General features: G+C 41.0%; 1 protein-coding gene across 1 annotated transcript; it reads left to right on the top strand.

The window, feature by feature from the left end:
- Positions 1-827: 827 nt before the first annotated feature.
- On the top strand, positions 828-1,938 carry LOC148028545 (BURP domain-containing protein 12-like). Its single transcript, XM_087688768.1, has one exon. It carries the CDS (start codon positions 828-830, stop codon positions 1,893-1,895), a length of 1,068 nt encoding a protein of 355 aa, XP_087544894.1. The 3' UTR covers positions 1,896-1,938.
- The last annotated feature ends 22,111 nt before the right edge of the window (positions 1,939-24,049 follow it).

Below are 24,049 nucleotides of genomic sequence, written 5' to 3'. Positions count from 1 at the left end.
GTTGTGCTTTGCTTATTTTCGCGGACCAAATGCCACAGTTTGGTTTTCAGCCCTATTTGTTTCCCGGAATGTCATCGCTACTTGAATCACTAAATGCATCACAATTTCTTGATCCCTCTCACTAGTGGGAATTTGAGAAAAAGAATAGCCAACTGGGATTCCGAATGCATTATATTTGACAAGCTTATGGTGAAAATCATCAGTCCAATGAAGCAAATTGGATGAGGAAAACGATTCTCCAGCAAGCAATGTCAGCGTATCCTTCCACATCATCATGTTTTATTTTCACAAAGGCCAACTCGTAACACAATCTCGATACTAGAGGGGGGAAAAAAACCCACAAAGGGAGATGTTCATGTACACACCTACCTGAGCTCTTCTTTCCTTTTTTGGTAAGCAAAATCTGAATTTTCGTCTTGTTTCCATCGATCACTTATTCACAAAAGGATTTAAGCCTACTCTTCAAGTACGACGCCCATAGGGACAAAACCAAGAAGAGGCCTTGTTTTTCTGCACTGGTGGACCTCTCCTACCCACCAACAATCAAGACAAGAAAGAAGCTCGATGCAATCTTAAATTCCTAGGAAACGAGAGGAAGGCAAGAATGAACTAGAGGATATTCCACAAATTCCCATGGATGGCGCTCTTGCCCACCTGTGCAGATGAGAGAGAGAGAGAGAGAGACAGTGTGTGTGTGTGTGTGCGCGCGTGCGTGTCTGTATATATAATAACTGACTTTCAAGGATTGTTCAATCCACCATCCTCTGATACGCACACACAGGCAGGCAGTCTCTCTCTCTCTCTCTCTCCCGATCCCCGTCTCACCCATGGCCGGGTCCAGGTCTCTGATTGTGCTGACTAGCCTTGTTGCGGTCATAACCACGTGTCACGCGTTGTATGGAGGGCTCGACCCGGACGCCGAGGCAGCCTGGCTCTCGGCCTTCCCTCGCCTCGCCCTTCCCTTCTCCGTCCTCCTCGAGGAGTCCCCCTTGCCACGTGAGAAAGTCGGCCGTTGGGCAAGTAGAGTACAGTCCTACCACACCAAAGGCCTAACCATCACTAAAGAGGAGAGCTCGGACCTTTGCTCCCATGGTAGGCTCGCTTGCACCCCTACCCCTAGGGTCCGAGGGGTCTTACCCGATGAGCTCAATTACCTCCCTGGTGATTGGATCATATATGCCGTCGATGCCCCTTCCAAGGATGTCGAGCCCATTCCCCCCGGCCGTTTCTTTAGACTCAACCAGCTCCACCCACAAGCCACCATGATCTTTCCCGACTTGAACCATCCTGTCTCTTCCCTGCCATACCTCCCCCATGCCATTGCCAAACACCTGCCCTTGGCCCCTTCCTCCATACCCCTCCTCCTCGCCATGTTTGGCTTATCCAACTCATCTTCCATGGGTTATGTGCTCAATAACATAGTTCAGAAGTGCAGCATGCGGCTCACGGATACGGGGATGGTGAAGAAATGTGCCATGTCAATCGAAGACATGATCTCGTTTGTGGTGGAAAGGCTCGGCACTTCTGTGGAGGTGCTCGAGTCTCAACCCACTCCTCAATATCTCAAGAATACCACATCAAGCATGGTTGTCAAGTCTATCGTTACAAGGCCTCGTAATGACGTCTTGACAACCAACGTCGTGTGCCACAAGCTACTTTTCCCTACTATGCTGCGTGGTTGTCATGAACTTACCTCTACCAAGGTCTATGAAGCGCAAATCCAATTAGATGGAGATGCCGATAACCACCTCATTTATGCAGTAGCTCTTTGCCACTTTGATACTAGCAAGTGGAAGGCAAACCACCCTGCTTTTAAACTTCTTGGCGCGTCACCTGGCCAAGGCGAGATCTGCCACTGGGTTCGTGCTGATGAGCATGTTTGGGTCCATACTTGAGAAATATTTCAACTGCAAACACCATACCAGCCTTATGCTTGGCTACTACCCGAATCATATCAAGACTCTTTAAAAAAAAGTTTTGCATGTTGATTTTGAAGGCCACCCATGTTTAATCATAGTAGACTCGCTATACCCTTGTTCTCTTGTCCATAACAGCAAGGATTAGATCAAAGCAATAAGGAGTGCCATTATAAATTATCTCAATTACCCTTGTCCTCTTGTCCATCACATCACGGATTAGATCAAAGCCATAAGGAACGCAATCATTATCTCACGTACCATCAAGGCAATGTCATGCTCCTTTGACAATCTTATTTTCATGTAAATCAACGTACATGCTATACATATCTATACTCTTCTTTACCAGCATGGAGCCACTCAATGAATAATCAAAATACTATATTTGGCATCTCACATTGCTTTCGAATCCATTCTTCTACTTGTTCTTCCAAGTCATATGTTTAATTAGAGAAGGAACCGTAGTCATTTTCTTGTTTTTGAAAGGTGAGAAGGATCAAAGCTTGCTTAGAAGAGCTATGGTGGGAGAGCAAGAGAAAGAAAGAGAGAGACACAAAATGGGAACTCCAATAGTCACAATGTGTGACCGGGCCTTCCTTTATTCAAACTGTCACTAAAAGAATAAAAAATAAAGTAACGGTGATGGGCACCCGCCACCTGCAGTGTGCAATGGCGGATACTGTCAATGTAGTAATACACGGGCGACTAGGTGAAGGCACCTTTACCCCCAACAACCTCCCACTTAAAGACAAATCTGTCCCAATGAGGAGTGAAAAGAAAAAAAAGAAAAGATAGTACAATGTACACATGTACAACAAGATGAGAAAAAATGTTATCTCATCTAACGCCCATTAATCTCTTGACGAAGGCAAAGCTCTCAGTAGTAAGGCTTTTCAATGATGAGTAGATCTGCAGGATTTTCATCAGTGGAGATCTTGACAAGGTCAACAGACCTGTCCTCCACGATCCCAAGTATGAAGTGATACCTCACCTCCTCAATGTGTTTCATCTTCGCATGGAAAACCGCATTCTTGGCTAACTGAATAGCACTCATAGAATCCAAATGCAGCGTAGGTATAGCATTAATCCCAAGGTCATGAACCAAATGGCCCATCCATATGGCCTCCTTGCAAGCCTCAGTGGTTGCAACATACTCGGCCTGAGTGGTAGAGAGAGCCGTACACTTTTGAACCCTGGATATCCAAAAGACAATACCTCCAACATAGGTGAATACATAGCCAGAAGTGGACTCCCTACTATCTGCATGTCCTGCATAATTGGAATCTGTGTACCCCACAACTCCTGTATCCTAGCTGCCATAGCAAATACACATATCTACTGTGCCTTTCAGGTATCTCATGATACTCTTCTCGGCATCCCAATGCTTCTTGCCAGGTGTAGCCATATAGCATGCATAACACCAACTACAAAGGTAATATCTGGATGAGTGGCTATCATGGCATACATCAAACTGCCGGCTGATGCATAAGGGATCTTGGTCATCTCGGCCCTCTACTCATCTGTGTGCGGACGTCTACGGACAATCATCCTATGAGACCTTCACATAAGAAGGTAATGGACAGCCAATAGCCTTCATGTCCTACATGCAAAAACGATCGACTTTATGAATGGACTCCCTTTGTGAGAGGTAGAGTAGTCCTTGATGCCTGTTGCACTTAATGCGTATACCAAGAATGTGAGAGGCTTGTCCCAAATCGTTCATCTCGAAGATCTTCTTCAGCTAAGATTTAAGAGCATCCATCTCATCATGAACTTTCTCTGCTATTAGCATATCATCCACATAAAGTACCAAAATAAGAAATGAGTCATCACGAGCTTTCTTCGTGTAAAGATAAGGATCCGTAGTACTCCTATTGTAGCCCTATGACTGCATAAATTCATCAAACTTATGATACCACTTCCTAGGTATCTGCTTCAAGCCATAAAGACTTTTCTTCAACTTGCACACTAGGTACTCCTTGCTAGGTTCTGCAAAGCCCTTAGGCTGCTCCATGTAAATCTCATCTTGCAAATCCCCATGCAATAATGCAGACTTGACATCCATCTAATATATGTCCAAGTCAAGCCGTGCGACTAAGGCCAAAACCAAGTGTATTGTGGTCATCTTGACCACATGAGAAAAGACTTCATCAAAGTCAACTCCATGCTCCTATTTAAAACATTTAGTAATAAGTCTTGCCATATAAGCTGGCTTGGAGTTTCTAGGGGTACTTTTCAGCTTGTACACCCATTTGCATGGCAAAGCCTTCTTGCCCTTAGGCAATGCAACCAAATCCCAAGTCATATTCTTATATGTAGGGAGTCCATCTCAGACTGCATAGCCCTCTCCCAGGAGTGACTGTCACCCCTGTGCATAGCTTCATCATAGGTGAGAGGCTCTTCTACATCTATAAACAAGACATAATGCACCGAGGGCTCAAATCTATCAGGTAGACATCTATCTCTAGTAGACCATCTCATTGCACACTCTGCTGCATGTGTAACACCCTGTTTCATACCCTAGCCATGTATACCAACTGCTACTGCAGGCTGTTAACTGGCTGTGTAGGAGCACGTGGCTCCTCCTGGAATATAACCCTATGTATCTCTACCACCTTCGCGGCTTTGGATCCCAAAGGTGGTAACTCATCTCACCTGCATCTCCATAGCCAAGGAAAATGCATTTAACACTCCTAAAATCTAGCTTACTACGCTTGTCCTTGGGCACATGACAGAATGCCTCACATCCAAAAACACATAGATGGGCATAAGACAGATATTTCCCAGTGCATATCTACTCTGCAACCTAGAAATCCAAACCACTGGAAGGTGATCTATTTATGATATGCACAGTTGTAGTGACTGTATTAGCCCAAAAGCTCTATGGTAGGCCTACATGGCTAAGCATACTGCGTAGACGCTTTTGGATGGTTCTATTCATACGCTCAGACAAACCATTCTGGGATGGGGTATAGGGGGCGATCAACTAATGCTTAATATCACTCTCGTCACATAGCTGCTCAAAGGTATGTGACACATATTCTCCCCCATTGTTAATTCTAAGGCATTTCAGCCTATGCCCAGTGTGGTTCTCAACCAATGCAAGCCATCTCTGAAATACAACTAAGACATCTGACTTAAGATTAATAGGATAAGCCCAAAATTTATGCGAAAAATCGTCAATAAATGTCACAAAATACTTTGCACCACCCATAGAATGACAGGGCATGAGCCCACAAACATTCGAATGTACCAATGACAAGGGCTAACTCATGTGTTTCCTACCAGATTTCTTATGCATATTCCTAGTTTGTCTGCGCCAATAAAGACAATGCTTATATGAATCAAAACATGCATAGTCAAGGGGCAGTAAGTACTGCAAACCAAAAAGTATTTTCATTCTCTTCAAGGACATATGACCCAAATGGGCATGCCAAAGAGATACATGTGGTATGGAACCCATTGACAAAACATGGTCAACAAAGGACCCATCATTACAAGAGGATAGAGGTTGCCAGCCTTGGCCCCTCTAACAAAATACTTTGCACCACCCATAGAATGACAGGGCATGAGCCCAGAGACATCCGAATGTACCAATGCCAAGGGCTAACTCATGTGTTTCCTACCAGATTTCTTATGCATATTCCTAGTTTGTCTGCGCCAATAAAGACAATGCTCATATGAATCAAAACATGCATAGTCAAGGGGTAGTAAGTACTGCAAACCAAAAAGTATTTTCATTCTCTTCAAGGACATATGACCCAAATGGGCATGCCAAAGAGATACATGTGGTATGGAACCCATTGACAAAACATGGTCAACAAAGGACCCATCATTACAAGAGGATAAAGGTTGCCAGCCTTGGCCCCTCTAACAAGTACAAGTCTACCATGTGTAATTTTTCAGGTAGAGTCCCCAAAAGAGACATGAAACCCAACATCATCAAGCTACCCTGTAGACATAAGACTGCGTGTAAGTGTAGGTACATGACATACATTCTATAAAAGAAAAGTACTGCAAGTAGAGAACTACAGCCGAACATCCCCAATGCCAACTATTGCAAGTGATCTATCATCACCCAAGAAAACTGAACCAGAGACATTGCACTAGGAGTGGAATCACTCACGGTATGGTGTAACATGAAATGAAGCACCAAAATCCAAAAGCCACCACTGCGCATACGTAGAGTGAACCTCGGTCAATGGCATAGCATCATGAGAACTAGCTGCAAGTATGTACTCCCCATCAAAGTCCTCTGTTTGCATGACATTTATCCCCTCAATTTTCACACTGGATTTCATAAGCACAATGCTGTGATGAGAGGACTTTTCGTGTACTTTGTCTTTCCCCTTCTCTTTGTGCTTCTCATTGCGCAACTCATAACATTGTGGGCGTACATGACCCTTCTTGCCACAATGGTGACATGTCACACTAGTATTTCTCCCACGAGACTTGTTGTGCGACTTACCATGCGAATTAGACCTAGAATTCTATGGGTCTTTACCATGGACATTCTCACGGTCATTCTTTCCATTACCATCTCTGCCTCTAACAGTCAAAGCATGTGATACACGAGAGGCATCCAAGTTTTTACAGTTGATCACTTCCTACAAAAGAGCACTCTCTACATCATGCAAGTTCAAAATAGTAGTAGGAGCATATAAGGCAATGCGGAATACATCCCATGACTCACTTAGAGTCCCAAGCAAAAACAATGAAGTAACCTCATCATTGAAGGTAATGCCCTATGAAGTCAAGTTCTTGAGAATAGCATGGAACTGGCTCAAATGAGCAGGCATCGTCATATTCTCCTTCATGCATAGGTCCATTAGTTGCTTCAGCTAATACGTTTGACTTGCTGGACTTTTCTTATCATAGAGGTTCTTAATCTTATCCCAATGCTTCCAAGCACTCTATGCTTTCTCAACCACATTGTAATGAGATTGTTCAGTGACAGACAAGATGAGGGTGGACTTGCATAACTCATCAAGCTCTATCCATTCATCATCATTCATAGTTTCAGGCTGCTCTTCATACAACCTTAGTGGTTTTATCTGCGATTTCTACACCAATACCTACCAAACTTGGCTCTTCCAATAGGCATAAATCGTACCATAAAGCTTAGTGATGTTGAAGATAGCACTGTCAGTGGAAGAAGATGCCATACTACAGTCCAAAACAGTGAAGATAGTTCAAAACTACTTACTATTTTCTGCTATAAAAACAACCAAAATACCACCAAAAGCAAGGCAAAATGACCAGAACTAATAGTTAATTATGCTGCCCACCAAGTACCATAAAAATGCGTAAAATTAGGATGATTTAGCATGAAAAATACATCACAGTCCATGCATAATTGCTTGATGTAATAATTTACCACTGGGTACAATGAGAGCAAACTATAGGCAAAATGAATGCACCAAGTCAACCGTTGACTGTCAAAGCATAACCAGCATCAAGCGGGCATAAATCAGCATGTGTTAGTCATACGAACATGGAGCAAACACCCAAGCATGTCAAATGAATCCGTCAGTAAGCCGACATACCCCCTGTGTAATAGGGCAAAGTTTTCACAACACTGGAAATACCTGACACAAATAGGTGTATGCTCAGGGAGTGCGAAGCCCAAAAAATCAGCCCAAGTACATCTGTGAGGACTACGGCATATCAACCATGCAACATCCAAGTGAAGATCCCACCAGTCTCAAGTATCCGAATGCTCAAGTAGCATAAACCGCATGTTCAATGTCTGTCAAGCATCCAAAGATGCTTCCACTGGCACAAAAGCCGTAAATATAAAGCAAAGAAGCTCAACAAGGGCATATGATAGCACTAGTGCTAGAAGATCCAATATTAAGCATCAATAGGACCTCATGAGCATATAGGACGTGTAGCATCCATAGACATCAAGTACATCCAAACTATAACACTTGCAAGCCAAGAAATAGCCAAAGTAAGCTCCAAATGGATGAAATGCCAAACCCAAGTAAACCATAGTAGCAATCAACTCCAAGACAATGTAACTAGCATGTATAAGTGGCATAAGCCAAGCATGTCAAGACCGGTCAGACATAAGCAAAGTACATGCCATAAGTACATCAAAGATGGAGATTCAAATGCTATGCAAAGCAAGCTCAAGCTCAACCAATGATCTGAGAGCAAATCCAAGCTCTATGTCAATCCCTGAGAGTCACTACATCAATGTATACATCCAAGACATAGCCCGAAATCCAATAGGCACATCCAAACATAAGCAAATGAGATTTAGCCCTGAATATTCTAGTAGTAAATAAATATCCAAAATGAGCAAATAGTGGCTCAATCCAAGCTCAAAACCATAGGCATACTATTAGGGCTCGGATTCTACCATATATTTGCTATTTTATACCTTAGTACTAGTATACATGTAGAACTAGCATATGTAAAGTGACTTAAACTATCGTATGAAGTTTTTACTTGACATTCAGGAGCCTTTCTAATGTTCAGAAAATTGTACCTTTTGAAATCTTGCGTGATCAGGAATGCTATCTTCTTCAGGACAGCGCCAGATTTTGGTCGTTTATGTCTAGTTCTATTACTATGTACCCATTTCCTAAATATTTACACTGTCTATTTGAAGTGATCTGATCTGGTTAGGAGTGGTCGTGATGACAGAGAACTATGTCATAGTTTTTAGGACCATAGCTCTGTGTTGATGAATGTAATATGTAGTTCCTGTTTGCATAGTGTTCCTGAAGAATGAATGTGTGGAATGGCTGTAAATCATGTCAAGAAGTTTTCTACACTAACCTAGTTGTTTTAGGAAGTTTGATGTTTCCTGCATCTTGATAGGCCATAACCCATACTTTCCCATATGTATAGGCACCAACCAGGCATAATCGGGCATCAAATGACCATGTAGCATAAGAATGAAATGTAATGATAGGAGGATGCCCTGTTTTGGGCTGTGTGTGGACTGTGTAAAACAATAAATGGTTTAGAAAATTCAGCCCAAAAAGCATCTCACATCATAGGCATACATTCCCCTAGCATTGGTGGAGCATTCGGGACCAACCGGGCAACCAATAACAATGCCAAAGTGGTCCAAACATAAAATGCTAATGTAGCACTGATGTGGGCTGCCTGTAAATTGTGTATAATAGTCCCAAACCTGAAGTAAATCACATCAATGCTCAATGCCAAGACTCAGGATCAAATGCCAAGCATAAACCAAGTGAATAGTGCCCAAATGAGCCTACCAATGACTCAGATGAGCTGTGCACGGATTGCCATAAACTAGCGCAAACTCATGCTAACTATATGGGGTTTCTACTCACATTTTTTGTTGATCAGGGTGGTAGGAAGCTAAAGGGGGTGCCAAAGAAGACACACAACAAGCCTAAGGTGCCCCACCAAGGCCTATGTCAAGATATGGAGCTAGCAAGATACAATGGTGCTCACTTCTTATTCTGCTCAGACCCATAGACCTGTAACCAGCATGAAACCTTGAAGAAGATGAATTCATACCTTTTTTGGAATGCCTTGAGGATGCCCAAGGGGATCAGGAAGGTGCTCGAGAAGCCGGGAGCTTGAGAGAGTCAGTTATGGCTGTCAAGAAGGAGACCCAATGAGTGTAGGTAATCAATAGGAATCTAAAGGAGTCACAAACCAAGTCGGAATGCTTGAGTAACTATGCTCTGATACTAGTTCAAAGGTGAGAAGGATCGAAGCTTGCTTGGAAGAGTTATGGCAAGTGAGCAAGAGCAAGAAAGAGAGAGATACAAAATGGGAACTCCAATAGTCACAATGTGTGATCGGGCCTTTCTTTATTCAAACTGTCACTAAAATAATAAAGAATAAAGTGATGGTGATGGGTTCCCACCACCTATAGTGTGTAGTGGCGAGTAATATCAATGTAGTAACACACGGGCGACTAGGCAAAGGCGCCTTTACCCCCAATAGTTTTCACAGTAAATCAATCCATGATGCTAACTATTTGATATTTTTGAGTCAGTATGCACATCCAAACAATAAGGAACATTGAATGGATGATATTTGTCAAGAGAATTTACTAGCTAGTAGGCTCACTAACTCCTCTCACAAAAAGTAAAACAAATGACTAACTTCACACATAGTACACGACAGAGTCTATGCTTATATGCTACTTTAGTTTTTAAGGACTCGAAGGTATGATGCAATATCTTGTATATGAAATGTTTGTTCTATGTGAGTCAAATAATTTGTATATTAACTTCTTCATTTTCATAGAACCTTCAACATTATATCCTTTACTATCAATCTACTACCCTCTCATTGTCCATTGTACAATGTGCATAAAATTGCCATTGCAGAACTCATTATCTATAGTAGCGTTACTTTTTTCAAATATCACTGATTATTTCCTTTGATGGAAAAATATGAACATCGATGTGTCTTGCATCATATTTTGCATCTATAATTGGGTTAGGTGCATAAAGATTGAGGAAGTTGAGTCACGATTTTGTGTCTTTGTAATTGATAGATGTGTGTATGCATAAAGATGTAGATACACCTTTAATCCCACACACACACACACACACAAAATATTCATTGCTATATAAGTGTTAAGTCCAAACATCTCTTTATCAAAGTATGAAAAACTTAGGTTCATAACCATCAATGGAGGTTAGTTTTTTCAAGCTAATGCATTTAGTGGGAGGGGGTAATATGGTCCAAAACTTACTCATGTATCCCAAAATTACAATCAAACATGAGTGTTGCAGGTTCTAATGATCAACTCAATAAGAAGCCTCGAGAAGAAAACTTTACATAGAGAAATGTAGAGCTAAGGTGATGAAGTTATAACTGGAATGTTAATCACCAAGTTAGTTACTTATTTATTGTCAAAGGTCAAAGATTGATCCTTGTAGCACAAAGAGATAGATCATGGATATGGTAGCTTCTAAGACACTTTCAAGGTGTTTCTTCTCTCTATCCTTTATGAATGTGAACATGAGTGACAAAAAGTGAGACACATATGCTAAGCTCTATCTTTGTCTCTCTCTCCCCATGAAAATCACATTTCTTCTTTGAAACATGTTTTGATTGTAATGGAGACCAAAAAACTTATTATTTTGCATCATGTTTTGTTATGCATGTATGCAAAGCTATTCCATATATTATTCAGAGCTTTGCCTCAGCTGTTGTGAACCAACCAGAAGGCACTTCAGCTTATGTGGCATGGGGAGAAGGAGTTTGGTATTCAAGAAATAAAGATAGCTTTTTCTTGAAGGGTGAGAGGGGGTTATATTTATTTTCTCTTATCTCTTCCACCCAATTAAGCACATACACATACTTTCTAGCTCTTCTTTTTTTCAATTGAATATAGGATATAATCATAGAAAGAGGAAATATGAGTCTTTGAAAATTTTAAATATGTCTCTCTCTCTCTCTCTAGAAAGAAATGGCATTTTTTAAAATTAGACTTATGAAATCATATGATAATTTAATGGTTTAATATGTGCATGCAATGTGTACATACTCAAAAAACATTCACAAATGTACATACATGATATAAAAGAGTTTAATTTATTTTTATTGAATATTATAAGATGGGATAATAATTTCAATAGTTGAATATGTTCATGCAATATATGTATACTCTAAAACCACACACAAATGCACATAGACTATTAAAAGACATCAACAATATATGCACAGCTACACACGTATGTGTGCACACACATGTGTAGACACATGCATGCATATTCGTAGATATGCTCATACACACATAAATATATATGAGTGAAAAAAATGGAGAGAGAGAGAGAGAAGGAGAGACAATGGATGCACACTTATAAAGCATACACTTATAAATATGCACACCCATACATATGCAAAAAACACATCCATACACAAATATTTGCATGTACATATAGATGTAATGTAGACAAATATGTGTACAAACATATATACACGTACAAATGCACACATATATGTGAAGAAAGATGAGATACACTAGGAATAAAAGGGAAGGAGAGAAAATAAAAATAATGAGAAGGAGAGAGAGGACATACATTTACGAGACCACGCAAATAGACGCATGTATTAAATATACATATACATTCATACATACATGCACACGCATACATACATATGTATACACGCACATATGTATATGTGTGTGTGTCCACGCACATACACATATATAAAGCATAGAAAAAAGATCACATTTAACCTATTAATATTATTATGTAGATATATATTCATAATTATATGTATTAGTATATTTAATGTGTATAAGAAAAAATCATAATGACATATACAATATAATTGCATAAAAGATTAATTATATATATATATGTATGTATGTATGCACATACTAATTAATAACTTATTAATATGCTAATTAATTATTGATAAAAGATATATAAGATGTATGTATATATGTTAATATATAACTATAATATATTATATTAGTCAATATATTATTATTTTAACTAATTGTTATTATTATTGATAATTAAACATATGTACTATAGTTATTAATAAATTTATATAATTTATTGAGTGTTAAATATTAAGTATTAATACATTAATTGATCATCAATAAAATATATTTAAATGTATTTCAATTAATGTATTATACATATATATATGTATTTATCTTTGTAACCCTAAACCTAACTCCTAAACAAAAGATGTATCATTGCACCCAAAAAGAGAGACACTTGTAATAATGAAACCAAAAAAGTATATATAATTGCAAAGAGGCAGGGAGAGCCAAATGCATCACCTCTAAGAGGTACCATCTATTCAAATACTTCTCAACTTATACTCTCATTTTGCAACCAAGAAGTACATCGTTGTATTGGAAACATATACCTTGGAAGAATTATTCACAAGGACTTGCAACCCATTTCTCATCATAGATACCTGTGCTCCTTGCAACACCAATATAAATAGAGCGTGTCACTATCATACATGTCTTTTATGTGTGTGTGTGTGTGTGTGTGTGTGTGTGTGTGTGTGTGTGTGTGTGTGTGTGTGTGTGAGAGAGAGAGAGAGAGAGAGAGAGAGAGAGACACACACACACACACACGCACAGAGAGAGAGAGAGAGAGAGAGAGAGAGAGAGAGAGAGAGAGAGAGAGAGAGAGAGAGAGAGAGAGAGAGAGAGAGAGAGAGAGAGAGAGAGAGAGAGAGAGAGAGAGAGAGAGAGAGAGAGATTGGCAAGGAAGGCTATATAGCCTATATTTTATTCTTCCACTCACCCAAGCATTTAAAGATCATTTACATTAATTTTTAGCAATAGTATTCCATCATCACTCTTTATATCTAGTAATTATCACTATTCTTTATATCTATTCCATGTACTTGCATGAAACTATCACATGAAAGCATAAGAACTAAGATGTCAAGGTAGAAGAATAGGTCACTATGCTTTCTAAAGATGTAGAACAAGAGTTTCTAATTGGAGCCAATCAATAATACTACACTCCCCCTCCCTATCTATATAATCTCAGGGGTTTATTATACGTATATCCTCTATATCATGTGCACTCAAGGCCTATTTATAAATACCCTTATCTGTGATTTTTTCCTGAATAAATCAAAGCCTTTTTCTATTCAATTTGTAAGTAATCCCCTTACATGACGCTCTTCTATATGTAAAAGGTATAAAGGTATCATTTTAAAAATCTCTTATTTTAAACTCATGTGATACACACATCTATTCATGAGTGAACCCCCCTCTTCTCCCCCTCAAGTATGTAATAAGGGCATCTATATTATATTATTAAGAGGAGGTTTTGGTGATGCCACATGGCACCTCCAAAACACAAGAGACATAGACACACACATACTCTCTCTCATGACATGCTAGTAGCCTCCCTTTCATATTTTCTTCTTTGACATATCCATCATCTTCTGCCTCCTGTTTTTCTTTTCCATTTTCTTCTTCTTTTTGCTTTTGCAACCCTATGTAGCTACTATTATACTTCAATTGCATGTCATTTGCCCTCTGCAATGTCCTCTATGTTTCTATTGTCAAGGTCATGTATTATATGGCTAAATTGTGCATTTCCAATTCACCTTTATGCCATGTGTTTTGGTCAATTCTAATTTTGAAGATGAGGATCGATACTTTGGCCAAACATAGCATCAAGATTGTAGAGAAAATGCAATTGATTTATGCTTTCCATTGATCACAAATTTCTTCTTTATTCTTTCAATCCTTAATATCATATGATCCTTCTTTTCTAATTCTATCTTAAACAAATCATCCATCAATAATATACAAGGATAGTTCTCCTAGAGAGAATATCTCATAGGCATGCTTCCAAAGTTACCGTCTAATGAAGGAAAATTTGCTTGCCAATGATTATTTGGAGGACCATTATTAATTCGAAGGGAGATAATTGTGCTTAGTGAGAGAGAGACTTAGAACATTACTTGAGGAGTATAAAAGGAACCTCGATGGCATTGTAAACACTTTCTGGCTCGTTTGACAATTTACTAAGCACTCTTAGCTAGCTCTACTTTTAGCATTAGTTGTCATCTTCTATTTTCCTACATCAACCATGGCTCCATTGTGTCATGGATTAATAGAAGAAACTTCTCCATTGCATAGTTATGTTTGGCATTTCTTGCTCAGCTCCTATGTTTCTTTGCATTAATTGTTAACTTAATTTTAGTTACAGTAGGCTTTCTTTACATTGGTATCGGAGCAATATGTTAGATCATATCTATGGTCATTTTTAACTATGGATTTAATTGCAAAGACTAGGACACAATACTACAATGACTACAGCTACACTACAAGGAATTGGGCAATTAGCGACGCCGATTAGCGACGGCGGATATCGGCATTGCTATTGGCGACGCAAATAGTGACGCCAATAGCGACGCCGCAGGAAAAAAAATGCGGCCGAAACCCGAGCGCCATTTTCATTTCTTTTGCTTCGACTTTTGAGAGCGAGAGCGAGGGAGAGAGCGAAGGCTTTGTGAGAGAAGAAGAGGAAGAAGACTTGCTGCCGCCGCCGCCGCCGCTGCCGTTGTTCGCGAAGGAGAGGAGGAGCCCTCATTGCAAAGAGAAGCCGCCCCATTCTCACCATATCTCATTGGTGAGTCTCCCTCTCTCTTTCTTTTACTTCTTGAAGGTTTAAATTGTTCTCTTTTGCTTGTTTAGGAGAGGAAATGAAAGAGAAGGAGAGGGAGAGGGAGAGAGAGGGAGAGAAAGAGAGGGAGAGGGAGAGGAGAGGAAGAGGGAGAGGGAGAGAAAGAGAAAGAGAGGGAGAGTGCATTCTCTCTCTCTCTCTTCCTTTTTCTTGTTTAATGTTTAAATCACTTTCATTTTTGCTTATTTAGGAGAGAAAACGAGAGAGTAAGAGAGAAAGAGAGGGAGAGGGAGAGGGAGAGAAAGAGAAAGAGAAAGAGAGGGAGAGGAAGAGGGAGGGGGAGGAAATGAGAGAGGGAGAGAAAGAGAAAGAGAGGGAGAAGGAGGGAGAGTGCATTCTCTCTCTCCCTCTCCCTTTTGCTTGTTTAATGTTTAAATCACTTTATTTTTTGCTTGTTTAGGAGAGGAAATGAGAGAGAAAGAGAGCGAGAGGGAGAGGGAGGGGAAGGAAATGAGAGAGGGATAGAAAGAGAAAGAGAGGGAGAGGGAGAAAAAGAGAAAGAGAGGGAGAGGGAGAGGGAGAGGGAGGGGAAGGAAATGAGAGAGGGAGAGAAAGAGAAGAGAGGGAGAGGGAGAGGGTGAGAGAGAGTGTGTGCATTCTCTCTCTCACGATGGGTTTGGTTGTTTGTTGTTTGAATCACTTTTTTTTGCTTGTTTAGGAGAGAGGGAGAGGGAGAGGGAGGGGAAGGAAATGAGAGAGTAAGAGAGAAAGAGAGGGAGAGGGAGAGAAAGAGAAAGAGAAAGAGAAAGAGAGGGAGAGGGAGAGGGAGAGGGAGAGGGAGGGGGAGGAAATGAGAGAGGGAGAGAAAGAGAAAGAGAGGGAGAAGGAGGGAGAGTGCATTCTCTCTCTCCCTCTCCCTTTTGCTTGTTTAATGTTTAAATCACTTTACTTTTTGCTTGTTTAGGAGAGGAAATGAGAGAGAAAGAGAGCGAGAGGGAGAGGGAGGGGAAGGAAATGAGAGAGGGATAGAAAGAGAAAGAGAGGGAGAGTGCATTGTATCTCTCCCTCTCCCTTTTGCTTGGAGGATGTTTAAATCACTTTTTTTTTTGCTTGTTTAGGAAATGAGAGAGAAAGAGAGATAGAGAGGGAGAGGGAGAAAAAGAGAAAGAGAGGGAGAGGGAGAGGGAGGGGAAGGAAATGAGAGAGGGAGAGAAAGAGAATGAGAGGGAGAGGGTGAGGGTGAGAGAAAGAGAGAAAGAGAGGGAGAGGGAGAGAGAGGGAGAGAAAGAGAGGGAGAGGGAGGGGAAGGAAATTTAAGATAATAGACTTATTGATAATGGTATGCAATGTGCTTTGCCATGGGCCACGTACATTGGTAACTCTTTAAGATGGCTTAAAAATGGTCAATTCCTTCATAATGTCCAAGTAGGGGATCTAATTGTGATATGCATAATTCATTGTTTTTGTATTAACTTTATAGGCATGCCAAATTAGAAATCATGCCAACTAGTCAACGGAAGGACTAAAAGAAAATGATACCCTAGCTAATGGTCATTAAGGTACTTCATCAAAATAAACCCAAAAGTATTGTTATAGAAGAAGAAACCCTTAAATTGAGTATAGGATAATTTCTCTCAGGTCTTATGACTATGAGTAGAATTGATTGAAATAAATTTTATTACTATAGTTATGAAATTTCATAGATGGCGCGCATTAATTTTAAAATAGATTACTTATACTCAAAGCTGAGATATAACAAATAATTGTCTACCGGGACAAACAAATCCTTGAGCATGATACAAGGCCGAGATATAACATCGGAAAATCTCTCAACTACTATATACAATGCAAGATTTATGGTCAACTTGCAACTTGACGTACATCTCCATAAAGCTATCCATTTAAGCCTCGTTTACTGTAATGTAGATAAGATGGAAAACGAAGAAGGTCTTATTGTTCAAGACCGCGAGACGTATCTTAATCAACGTGTCCCATGTCCTTGCTCTCAATGCAAGTTGGCAATTAGACGAAAACGCCGATTGTCTATAGAACACGTACGACAATTTGGCGAGTTTCAATCTGAGATCATTGATCAAGCGATTGCGGATTTTCAGCAAACGCTAATTTAAAGTTAATATTAATCATGCATTATACTCTCAAGATAATTGAAAACCATACACAATAAGATTGGGTCTTGTTGGCAAATTTTCTATCTAGGGGGGTGATATCTCGACCCAAGGGGGAGTGCACCCTTTGTGGCCAATTAGAAGAGTTCGTGGATGTGCGATGGATGGATTGCAGGAGCCAATCGACCACTCGCAAGGCCCATCTATACCGTCAAGGCCAGAGGAGACAGACAACCTTCCCGACCTGCCTACAATCTTGGAGCCTGAGATGGAGGCCATGATCGATGCATTGATTCCCATGGATGTTGAGACATCTGACCCGCTTAGAGAGGAAGCATCCATACCATTATATGATGGGTGCCGAGTATCTTGGTTGAAGACATTGCTTGCACTCTTAAGTGTGTAAGCAAAATACGGTTGGAGCGATACGAGTGTAACTAAGTTATTCAGGTACCTTGCACATAGGCTTCATTGAATTTTTTTTAACAGTATTATTGCAAACATTTGTGTTTTTTCAAGGTGTTTTATGATTTTTTTCAGGTTATTAAAATATCATATATTACCACCTGCAAATACCATGCCTGAGTCTCGTGATGATGCACGACATGTTTTACGGAAGCTTGGCATGGACTACAATAACATCCATGTATGTATCAACGACTGCATATTGTTTCGAGATGAATATGAGACTATGGAGACATGTCCAAAGTGTGGTGCTCACAGGTATCGATAGGACTTGCAAGGGCAAACCATCCCTCAAAAAGTTCTCAGACACTTTCCGCTCATCCCCCGCATAAACCACATGTTTCGCACGTCTGCCATGGCAAGCTTGACAACGTGGCATGTGCAGAATAGGTCCACGGATGGAGTTCAATGAATATCAACGGATTCGTGCGCATGGAGCCACATTGACTCTATCTTCCCAGGCTTTGCGCGAGAGCCAAGGAATCTTCGGCTCGGTCTCGCCATGGATGGTGTGAACCCATTCGGTCTGTGCTCGACTTCTTACAGTGTGTGGCCTATAGTGCTTGTCAACTACAACATCCCTCCATGGCTTTCTACGAAGAAAGGACATCTCATCCTTAGCTTACTCGTCCCGGGCCGCAACAAAGTAAAAAATATGGACGTGTATCTTCGTCCATTAGTCTATGAGCTTAAGATTTTGTGGGAGGAGGGGGTCACGGTGCAAGATATGAGCAGGTGTGATGGTCGGCGGTCAGCCAACATTCGAGCCATTCTCATGTGGACGATGCATGACTTTCCGCGATTGGGAGAGTGCTCAGGTGAGCAGACCTTTGTTCTCGCTGGTAATATCTATATTTTATTTCATTCAATCAAGTATTCACTAGGTCGTGGATCGCCTTACAGGTCTGGTTACCTCAGGTTATCATGCATGTCCATTGTGTGGGCCACAATTAGACTCCCGAAGGTCACAAACCATGAAGAAGATGGTATATCAAGGACACGCCGCTTTCTTGCCAGAGGATCATGAACTCAAGGAAGGTTTTCTTGGACGACCTCTAGCACGTATGAACGTTGCAGCTGGTATGAGCTGAAAATGGTAAACTCGAAATCACATCCAAATGGAATGCGACGGTTCTCAGTTTTCTATGAGTTGCCATATTGGACCGACTTACAAGTCAACCACTTGTTGGATCCCATGCATATTTTCAAAAATGTGGGCAGCTTGCTATGGGACCACATCACAGGAAAGAGAGACACTATAGGGTCACGAATGGATTTAAAGGAGGTAGGTAAGATGGAGACGCTTTGGCCACAGTCGAGTGCTGAAGGGGGAGTGCAGCTTCCTCGCGCTCCCTGGATTTTGTCTACCAAAGAAGAGCGCATTGTGAAGCAAGTAATCAAGTCTATCCGCACTCCGATGGGTATGATGCGTTCTCTCAGGTCCGCATTTTCTAAAGATGACCAAATGTCTGGGCTAAAATTCCATGATTGGCATAAGATATGTCAGGTTTGTGAACATAATGGATTTTAATTAGCGTGGACATTTTGAAATTTGAAAAGTGACCATTATTCATAATGCTTTCTCATTTGTGGCAGTTTGTCCTACCGATCGCGATCGCGGGATGCCTTACTCCAGAAATTCGCAGGGCCATTTACAAGTTGTTGACTTTGGTGCAATGGATCTCACAGAAAGAGATTAAGACGTCCTCTATTGAATCCGCAAGGCGGGGAGCAGTTGAGACGGTCTATCTCTTTGAGAAATACCTTTCCACTAGCATGCTCACGATATAAGTTCACCTTCTTGTGCATCTTGTGGACGAAGTTGAGATTGCTGGACCTGTCCATACGCGATGGATGTTCTTCCTGGAGCGCTTCATGAAAACCCTGAAAGGCTTTGTGCGACAACGAGCTCATCCAGAAGGTAGCATGGTGGAAGGTTGGCTGGTGTCAGAGGCGTTACTGCATATCTCACAATGGCTACCAACGGTGGAACCAGACAATGAAATGCTATGGATGCTGAAGGACAATGATAGGCTGACTGGAGATGTGGTGGTTGAAAATGGGGTAGAAAAAAGAATGGATGTCTCAATGGAAGAGAAGGTGAATCGCTTTTGTATGTTGCACCATGCCTCCATGGAGACGTGGCTCGCCAAGTACCAGATTGCAAGGCAAGATCGAGAGGAAGCGCGAGCTAAATTCCAACGCAGTACGCATCACCGACTGATTTGATATCCCGAATGCATGGAGGAGATGCCACGGTTTATGTCAACACGATGGTTGCATGGAGCCTTGACCGCAGCATCCAGCGAAGGGACAAAGGTCTCAATGGAGGAGTGGGAGTTCTCGAGGGGATGTAGTCCAAAGGTAATGAGGGGTTTAGAATGTGTCGTATCTGGGTTTGCTTGCTACATCTAATTTGAGTGTTTCAATGTGCAGTACAAAATATATAGTGCAGCGTGGTCACGCGGACGGCATTTTCGGGTGGAGCGTATTGACAAAATGCGCTCCACAATGGACTGTGGTGTCATGGCAAGGTTTGAGCAAGAGAGCCGCGACGAGCAACGGATCCGAACACGGTTGTGGATGAGATGGAGTATTTTGGGAACTTGCAAAGTATTATTACGGTGGATTACCGTAGCTTCTCCATGATACTATTCGATGTGCAGTGGTTCAAAGTGGTACTTGGAGGAGCTGGAGCAACAGTTCGACAAGGTCCATCTAGATTTCTCAAAATACATTCCGAAAAAAAGTGGACGGATTTGCGTGACACCTTTGTGTTGCTGGCCCATTGTGAACAGGTGCAAATAGTCATTTGCTTGCTAATTGTAATACGACATGGTTTATGTCACAATGGTTTGAACTCGCTTTGTAAGTGTTACTCAATTCGTTGTTTAGATCTTCCATAAAGGTAGATAAGATATGCATTTTAAGAGGGATTTTTTAAAAATGATTTATATTAATGTGCTTTGTATAGTTTAAATTGATTATTCTAACATCATTTTTAATCTGTGCAGGTATCGACATTTTCAGGATGAGTCGAGGGATGAGCGATGAGGAGTTTCAGGACATGATGGCACGCATGTCTCCACATGAGCTCGCGAGATTCAGAGAGATGGCAGACCAGGAGCTGTCTCCTTCTTCGTCAGGGCGCTCTGCTAGATCTGCTTCAGCGCGATCAGATGCTTTAGCTTCGAGCAGACGATCTCGACGCTCGCGACTTGGGCCAGAGGGAGGGATTGCGACTGCAAGTGGATCAGGGGGGTGCTGCTGTGAAGACACGGATGTGGTGTCTCCGTCTCGTCGTTCAGCTGGAGCTGCGTCACCTCCAGGATTTGTCACACCTGTGGGGACGTCCACTCCAGTTACTATGGCTTTTGCGCAGCCGTCGACAGATGGCACGCCTTTTGGTGGCACTCCTTTTGGTGGCACCCGTTTGAGTGGCACTCCGGGAGAGGGTACCCCTGTCGGTACACCGGATGTACAGGGGTCTGGTGGATATGCCCAGGAGTGTGGACGGAGATGGGAGAGGACCCATCTTAGGCAGACTCCTAGGGGTTATGGATACCAAGTGGATAGTAGGTCAGGAGCCATCATCATGAATGATGAGGGAAGGAGGGTGATGGCTCGCATGAGGGAGTTGTGCCCACAAGTTTTTCGACACAACATCCTGGATCATTGGAGGAACATACCGGAGGGGAGCAAGGACTACATAGTAGCATCCTTGCACGAGGAGTTCCCGGTGCCAGCCGCAGTAGATAGATTCTCTACGAGCTGGATGATGGATTGCATGCGTGCATACATGTCACATAGACGATCCGACGTACGCAAGGTAATCAAGAGTGGGGCTCCAAAGCCCGAGTGGTTAGATGCAGATGACTGGCACCGACTGAGGGAGGAGGCTACAGATTCGCCAGGACATTGGAGTCAGCGGCGGCGGGAGGCGGCGAGGGCACGAATCGAGGCCAGATCGGTGCATCATCTTGGGAGTGGCGGCCACAGGACATATTTGGAGAACTTTGTAAGTTTCTCTTTTGTTTTGTTTTTTTTTTTAGATATTATTTGTACTGACAATCATGTTTCTAACAGTTAGCATTTTGTTTTCTTTGCAGCACTCCATTACAAATCGCGATCCGCAAGGCCTTGAGACTCGATATGCAGAGAGGCACGGTATCAGGGCATTGATCGACCGATTGTATAGATGCGGCGGCCTTGTAAGTCACTCATCTTTCTTGTCCGTAGTTACCATGAGATATTTGAATGCATTATTGTATGGTGGATTGATATGTTGTTTCTTTTTCTGCAAAATCCGTTTGATGCTCCTTTGCGGTAGGAGGAGCTTTCGGGGGACGAGGATTTGTAGCTCGCCCTTGGATCCTTAGAGCTCACACACCTTTAGTTTTTAGTCACCTAATCTATGTAGACATTTTCTATGTATTAGTGATATCGTTTCATGATTGTACCAATCACATTTTATGCGATCATGTATTTATTTCATGTATCAGTTTTATGATTTCAGTATACATTCTTTTTGTTTGCAAACGCTTTGTATGCAACAATGCAGAAACTATTTTGTATGGCTCTCATACAGCACACAGTGCTATATGTGGCAGGGTAGCTTGCTGCCCTGCCACAAAATCTTTTTTTCTCTGTTACCGTCGCTATTTGCTTCGCAAATTTACTACTCGCGTCGCTATTGGCGTCACTATGAGCGTCGCAAATTCTCTGTAACCGTCGCTATATGCGTCGCAAATGCGAGGCATATAGCGACGCATATAGTGACGCATATAGCGACGATTCTATGGCGTCGTCAATAACGACGCTTTTTGCGATGACGGGGGCAAATTTCGTTGTTTGTATTTTCGTCGCTTTAAATGTCGCTATAAGGTCTACATCTTGTAGTGCTAGATTTTAGTTACAATCTTAGTTAATTCCTGTAATCGTGACTAGGCAAGGTCTACTATAGCAAAACTTGATCATTTTGGTGATCATTGATAATATTCTTGAAGAAACGTTGGAATTATTACTATTTTAGTATGTCTTGATATCTTTGAAGACCAATTTTTGAACAACCTCGACAAACTATTACTCATATAGTTTGGAGAAGGATGTAACCATGGTTACCTTTCTAGGGTAACTATTGATGTAACCATGGTTACCTTTCTAGGGAAACCCTTACTTTCCTCTTCTTCTTCAAGTTTCTACAAGCCCCATGAATGATTTGTCTCCAATCTTATCCCCTTACTTCTTAATGTTAAGACTAGCTATAGAGCTTGATTCCTGAGGTCATTGTTGCAAGATAAGCACTATACCTTTTGCCATTGGTGCCATGTGGATTGTTGATTACCCAATGTAAATTCTACTTATTTTTTGGGTTGGCACAAGCAATAAATAACAAGCTACATCTCCATGGTTGGCTTCACAACAAGGCTTGAAATGGTTATTTCTACACCTTAGAATGGAGGATCAATAAGATTGAAGCATCCTTTCAACCTTCTCGAGGTGAGTAATGGAGGATCTCTCTCTTCTTTATTGAGATTCAAGATAGTAGGTGGATATTTCATCTCTAAATTAATTGCAATCATCTCAAGATTTCTCTCTCAATCTTTTAGACATCTATAAGCCATTCTCAAAGCTTTTTCCGCTTCCTTTACCATTAAAACTTGTTAATCCTTCTTACATATGGCTGCCATAAACATGACAACATAGGATTTCTCTAAAATTGTGGCTTAGTCTTGGTAATTTCAAGGGGATTATATCCTTTAATAACTTCAACAAAATCCTTCTCCAATGTACTTTAAGGTTCAACAAATATTTCATCATTTCTTTAAGATTTGATGAGATTTATTCTTGACAACCATTACAATAGGGCATCATAAAATCTTTTATGAAATATTGGTATATTATTCTACTATTCAAGGGGCTTTTGTCCTAAATCACTTCAAGGTTATAAGAGGAAGTTTATTCCACTTAATCTTGACATGAATTGTTGATCTATGGAAGGATATTCAAGCATTTCACTCTTTTGAATAGGGACATTACACATTTTACAATAAATGCTTCAAATTTCTAGTATTTCTACCATTTATCATTAACAAAGTTTGCAATAAAGGACAAGAGGATACAACAAACCTTATTGAAAGCTCTCATAAAGGATTAAAGCCTCTATCAATGGAATTGATGAACCTTGATCATTTGTAGAAAGGGGCATATATTAATCATTGATTGATCAAGGATGGATTTCTATGATAAAGGAGGGATTGCTAATCTCAACTTCAACAACCACCATCATCAAATATCAAGGTATCACATCATGGAAGACTGAAGATGGTATGGTAGCAGTGAGTTTCAGTCTCATTTTTTCATCCCCATATTGATTCTACTTTATCTTAGCACGATTACAAGTTTTACGGGGTGTTTTTAGCTTAACTAGGCCAAAATAGGGCATTCAATGTTGTTTATAAGGGTA

The sequence above is a fragment of the Lygodium microphyllum genome, chromosome 11, assembly GCF_053477565.2.
Source record: "Lygodium microphyllum isolate KBCC chromosome 11, Lygodium_microphyllum_v1.1.10, whole genome shotgun sequence".
Classification (NCBI taxonomy): Eukaryota; Viridiplantae; Streptophyta; class Polypodiopsida; order Schizaeales; family Lygodiaceae; genus Lygodium; species Lygodium microphyllum.
This window is presented reverse-complemented; position numbering and strand designations above follow the sequence as displayed.

Excerpts from the sequence above, each read along its gene's own strand:
- LOC148028545 (XM_087688768.1), top strand. The coding sequence starts at position 828 with ATGGCCGGGTCCAGGTCTCTGATTGTGCTGACTAGCCTTGTTGCGGTC.